Consider the following 6503-nt stretch of genomic DNA (forward strand, 5'->3'; position numbering starts at 1 on the left):
GATGGAATTCCCTCATTTCCAAACTGCAAACCTGCCCCACAAATGCCTGTAAGCATTCTCTGTGTCTGAAATCTCCATTTTCCAATCTGAAAATATTCAGTTTTAAGGTCAGGATTCTGTGAGATCTGCAGTGTGTGTCAAATTCTATCACAGTGCTTGAGTTAGGAAAAGCCTCCAATGAAAGGAAATGGATTCCCCATCCCTGGAAGTGTCCAAGGCCAGGCTGGACAGGGCTTGGAGCACCCTGGGACAGTGGAAGGAGCTCCAAGGTCCTTCCAGCCCAAACCAGTCTGGGCTTCTGTGAAATAATCACAAATACACTTAGCTAAAGAATGATCCTACATGTAACAAGCAACAGCCAGTCCCAAAACCAGTGAGATGCTTTATGTACAAACAGTGCCAGGTTATTTGCTGTGATAACTGGCTGCTAATGTAGGAAGCCATTTGGGTATAGAAATATTAATATTAATCAGAGATTAATTAGTTATCTGGGAATACTAAAGCAATTTCTTACTAACCCTAGAAAGACATGAGTTATGCCTCCAAGGACGGGTAAGAAGACAAGATCTTGATGAGTAAGAGTTGTGTAATTTCACCAGGAGTCTTTGGAGAACACAAAGACTTTGACACAGAAAATGCAAGTGCTGAGACTCATCTTGGAGAGCCTCCCTCTGATAAATTGTGACAAAATTGAAAGCATAAACTGAGACAGCAACAGAGAAATGAAAAAGCCAAACAGTTTGACCAGAGACTGCAGAAAAATCACAGATTTCCCACTTTTGGCAGAAATGTTACATCAGGCCAGGAGAGATGGAGCCCTCCAGACCCTCGGGGCTCACAGAGGCAGACCCTGGTGGCCCTGCCAAGCACAGAGTGCTCTCCTGGGTGGGACATCCTTGGCACAGGCACCTCTCAGCTCCCAGGGGACACTCTCTGCCCTGCAGGGAGGGACGAGCCATGGGGCTGTCCCATGGCCTGGGACACTGCCAGGGATGGGGCAGCCCCAGGGCAGCCTGGGCCAGGCCTCAGCACCCTCTGAGCAAGGAAACCCCCCTAACAGCCAACCTCTGGCAGTGGGAGCCATTCCCTGTGTGCTGTCCCTCCAGGCCTTGTCCCCAGCCCCTCTCCAGCTCTCCTGGAGCCCTTTAGGCTCTGGAATCAGCTCTGAGCTCTGCCTGGATCCTTCTCTTCTCCAGGTGAGCACCCCCAGCCTGTCTGTTAACAATTAGTTGGTATAACATTATTTAGTTAAGAGTATTGATCCCTGCTAACACTGCTGAAGTTATTGCAGAGACTTCCAGTGGGCAGCAGAGTCACCTGAGCAGGTGAAACAGCCCTGCCCTGTGCCACAGGCTCGCTGCTGCCTTCAGCCATGGCATGGGAGCAGTTTCATGAGCCACAGAAAGCGCCTGCACCAGAGCAGAGCTGACTGTGAGCAGTCCCAGGGGAGAGGCAGGCAGAGGATGTGGATGCCTCTCCCATCCTCCCCTGCCTGATGAGGATAAACCATCCAGCCAGGCAGGGCAAAACCAGCAGGAAATACAAATAATGGCAGGCACCCTCCAGCCTTCATCAGCCCTGAGACAGCACAAAGACTTGGCTCATTCTCCTTTGCAATTTTTGGTGATAAAATTACTGAGCACTCCAAAATGCCCTGTCAGTGCCACACAGGACACTGTCATGTTTTCCTTTGCTGTGATTCCCATTCACTTGCACAAATCACCTTTTCTTCTTCTCCTAAATTACATTAAAATAAACAATGGAAATATACAAAGGAACCTATATTCTCTTGCTGAATAATTAGATGCTATCTTTGAGTACATGGCCAAAGTCTGACATCCAATAAATCCAAGACAAAGGCTCAATTAGCCCAGATAATGCCCATAAAGCCAGCAGTGCTTTACAAAGATATGTAAATGTCAGCACCTTCATTTTACAGGAGAAAATGAAGTGCTGAGAGCAGCCCTGGTCAGATCACATCACATCCAAGAATCCAGACCCCTTTATTCCAGACTAATTAACATGTCTTATAACAGTGTTCCTTTACATACCAACAATCATCTCTGCTGTAACATACATCAAAAGGCAGGAAATATCACACCCAATCCCTTGGAAAAAGCTGTCATTTTTCTACAGAACAACTGAATGTACATTCACTCTGCTTATTTGCAAGTTCAGTAAAAAGCTGCTCTTCTAATTAAATCACAGAATCATTAAGGTTGGCAAAGTCCTCCAAGATAGTCCATGCCCAAACATTGACTGAACACCATCTTGTGAACCAGACCACTGCACTATGTCCAACCATTAAATTATACCTCTGAAGATGTAAAGAAATAGAAAAAATACCTGAAAAGGTTTTTAAAAATTAAGAGAACTTTTTCTTGGGAAGAAAAACAATCAAGTTTTGGACAACAGCCAAAAAAAATTTCAATTATTATCCTTGGCGCTCAAAAGTGAAAAAATAAGTCCAAGATTTTGTAAGTCTTTATCTTCTTCCAGCAGACAGAGTTCAATGAACACAAGGAGCTGATCCACAGAAAAAACAAACTTGGGAAGAAAAGAAAGTGGTTAGTCATGAGGGATTATAATGGCCCATAGTAAACAGCCTGGGCCATCAAACAAACACAGCAAATTCCCCATCCTGCAAGGAGCTGGGGAATTCTCCCAGAGCAAGGGCAAGTGGGGCTGGTGAGAAGCAGCAGCTGCCAGCAGGGAATGCTGAACCCCTGGGGGCACCCAGGGTGAGCACAGCCCATGGATTCTCCAAGGCAGAGCACACCCAGCAAGGTGCAAATGCACACCCCACTCACCAGTGGGCTTGGAGAGACTTGCAAAAATAACTGCAAAAAAATAAACCCTCCTTCATGGAGCTCTCTGAGCTCACAGCTCCTATTTCCCAGTAACAACCTGTCAGTGCCTTCTGCTGTGGGCTGCAAAAAGAAAAAGCTCAGAGCTGCAGGATCCTGCCAGGATCCCAGCCTGGCACATTGGGTTACTCAGGAGAAGCCTCTCAGGGCCTTGGACCTGTGTCTGGGGTTTGAGGAATGTGCAATTAAAATCAGCTGCTCCTAAAGTGGCAGAAGGGTGGAGGCTGACAATAATAAACTCATTTGAAAGCAGTGTCTTCTCCCCAGCTCTACCAGATACCAAATTAGAAACAGTTCTGGCAGCATTTTCTCTGCTGCTTGTGAGGCAAAAGGGAAGAGACTTGCTAAAATTCAGCTGACAGGTTTTTGCATTTATCCCAGGTTCAACCAGGGCAGGCCTGTGGAGTGGGGAACACCCCTGCACTGGCCTCAGCTTACAAAGCCCAAGCAAGCACGGTGCTGAAGGCTCCTCATTCACAAAAACTCCATTTCTCCACCAAAATGCCTCCACTGGACTGGCAAGACTCTCAGATGAACCATCAGAGGATCAGTGCTGACCCTTCCTGGAGCAGAACTGTCAGCACAGTGGGCAAGGTGGGGCTGCTGGTGAGAAGCAGCAGCTCCCAGCAGGGAATGCTGCACCAGGCATGAGACCACCAGGCCTGCACAACCACTGGAGTCACAGGGTCGTGGAATATCCTGAGCTGGAAGGGACCTACAGGGACCATCCAGTCCAGCTCCTGGCCCTGCACAGGACAGCCCCAGCCATCCCACCGTGTGCATCCCTGAGAGCACTGGCCAAATAATTCTGGAATTCTGGCAGGCTGGAGCTCCCCATCCCAACCTGCCATTGTGGAGATACTGGAACTCAACCCCACAACATTTCAGCACGAATCTCCTATTCACTCCCACACTACATGCCCTACTTTAGGCTTTTAAACCAGTGTGGCTACACAGAAGTGAACTTTTCTACTACAAGAAGCTTCACACAGCAATGCTTTCCCTCTGCATAATGCTGATTATCAAACCAGGCCAGGCAGGCACAGCAGATCCTGACGGGTGCCTCGGGGAGAGAAATTAACCCAAAATTCAGACAAGCAAACCTCTGTTGCATTATGCAGCCTCAGGATACAGACTCATGACTTAACTAAATAGACTTTTCCTACAGACTATCTCCTACAAACCATCACCCCGTGTTAATCAGGCTTCTGCAGAGCTTCTCTGCTCAGCACCCAATTTAATGTGACAAACTGGGAGCTTATCACAGCAGCCATCACACAATGCAGCTTGATAGGAAAAGCTCAGAGCCTGCTTCCAGCCAGCATGACCTTTTCCAGCATTTTTATAGATCCTTGCATATATTTACTAGCAAACACCAGGGCAACAGGGTAATGACAGCTACTGATAATACCATGACCAACAAGTCTGATCCTGTATCAAAAATTACATGTGAAGACCAACAGGACTGAAGCTTTGAGCATGAATACTTGGTTGGTGGCAGAATGGAAAAAGCTCAGGAATAGGAGGAAAAAGTAGAAAAAACATAATTCAGGGTGAAAGGAGGTGATACAAGGAAAAACTGATGAAAAACATGGCTGGGTGAGGAGCAGCTGGAGAGGCTCACCAAAGACATCTCACTTGATGAGAGCACAAAGGCAATTCAGCCAACTCCTTCCAAGAGGACACCAAGGTGGGCCAAGGGAGGCCCAGCAGTTGCTGGGATGGATATCCAATGGGAGTGCACTCCTCAGCTGCCCAGGGCTGCAGGGAAGTGGAGTCAATGACCCTGAGTGCTCCACACCAGCTAATAGCAGGGGACCCTCCCTGCCCTAATGCTGGATTATGCAAAAGACCATCCAGAACTGCCAAGTCAGGGCTTTGCATTATCACTGCACAGCCCAGCAGAGGCACTGAGATAAGGCATTAGCCTGGGCAGCAGCTCTCATTAACCCTTCTCTCATTAACACCTCTCATTAACCTGCTCAGGCTGCTGACAGAGCAGCCTCCTGCTCTCCCTGAGCTCCTGGGACAGGACAGAATTGCAGCCCTCCTCCATCCCCAGTGCCCCTGGCACAGCCAGACCTCAGAGATGAACTCCGTGCCCGCAGTGCAGCCACTGCTCTGAGCCAGAGCTCAGCCTGGAGGTCCCTTCTGAGGTGACACAGCTCTGAGGACACCTCTGTGCCCCACAGGAGGAAGCTTTAACAGGTTAAACTGCTCATGAAGCAGAGAGAATTCCCATGGACTCATCCCCACAACCCCAGAAGCTGAGGAAACACTACAGGACTCCACTCCAGAGAGAAGAACTCTTGTAAATTCACAACACTTGCACAGACCATCAAATTCAGGGCACATTTCCAGCCCTGCCTGACCTAACCACCCCTCTCTGAAGGAAACAAGATGCTCTAATATTTATTTTCCAAGTTGACTGCAGCAAAAAGAACTGCTGTGACCTGAAGTGAAACCCTAAATCAAACATTTCCAGCTTGAAAAAGTTTGTTGCACTCTCGAAATGTTTACCACAATAAATCTGGAAGGTCACTGGTAGGCCATGCAAGAAAGTCTGACTTCAGAAAGGGTGATTGTGACAATGCAGCTCTTCAAAGTGGGCTGTAAACTTGTAAGTAAATACAAGGAATAGACACACTCAGCTTGCACAATAATATTTAAAATACTTCAGAAGAGCAAATGAGTTGTTGTGGACCTGCTCTCCAGGGTGACAAGGACAGGAAAACAGCAACCTGAAGTGCAGGAGCTTGCAAAGGGCTCCCCATGCAGAGAACCACACACACACATGGAATTTAATGCCCAATCCAGGCTGTTTGGAGATAAAACAACTAATATCTGGTCAAGAAAGCCCCTTGCTTTCTTGATTCTGCAGAAACACAGATTCCCAGCCACACCAACTGATCTGCAACACAGAAATCCCCAAAATCAGTGGGTTTTGCACGGAATTTTTTCCTCGGTGTTATCAGAGCCTCTCCCATCAACAGCCTGTCAGCAGAGCAGCTTCCTGCCAGCGGTGCAGTGAGTGTGGAGAGCAGCCTGAGCTGCAGGCATGACTTACAGTGGTGTGGTGAGAGACGCTGCCTCCGATGTTGAGGTTCTTGAGGAGCTGCGGGGAGCCTCCATACTGGCCCGAGATCTGCTTCCTGACCTCGGCTGCCACGGTCCTGCAACGACACAGGGACACAGTTACCCCTGCAGGGACATGGCATGGGGCACAGCCACCCCTCTGTGTCCATGCCCTCTGCAGGGACATGGCATGGAGCACAGCCACCCCTTTGTGTCCATGCCCTCTGCAGGGACATGGCATGGAGCACAGCCACCTGGGCCATCAAACAAACACAGCAAATTCCCCATCCTGCAAGAAGCCGGGGAATTCTCCCAGAGCAAGGGCAAGTGGGGCTGGGGATGAGAAGCAGCAGCTGCCAGCAGGGAATGCTGAACCCCTGGGGGCACCCAGGGTGAGCACAGCCCATGGATTCTCCAAGGTGCAAATGCACACCCCACTCACCAGTGGGCTTGGAGAGACTTGCAAAAAATAACAACTGCTGGAATGGAAGCACACACTGCTCACTGCACTGAGGCTGTCACAGCCCACCAGGAACATACCAAACTCCCAGGAATCACAAA

General features: G+C 48.8%; 1 protein-coding gene across 1 annotated transcript in view; it reads right to left on the reverse strand.

Annotated features, from left to right (window-relative positions):
- The window catches only part of DOCK7 (dedicator of cytokinesis 7), an 87794-nt gene extending 81665 nt beyond the window's left edge, over window positions 1-6129 (reverse strand). Inside the window, 1 exon segment of the mRNA XM_031058554.1 lies at window positions 5935-6129. Within this exon segment, the coding sequence (XP_030914414.1) occupies window positions 5935-6129 (195 nt within the window).
- Window positions 6130-6503: the final 374 nt, after the last annotated feature.

Source organism: Geospiza fortis, unplaced genomic scaffold (genome assembly GCF_000277835.1).
Source record: "Geospiza fortis unplaced genomic scaffold, GeoFor_1.0 scaffold396, whole genome shotgun sequence".
Lineage (NCBI taxonomy): Eukaryota > Metazoa > Chordata > Aves > Passeriformes > Thraupidae > Geospiza > Geospiza fortis.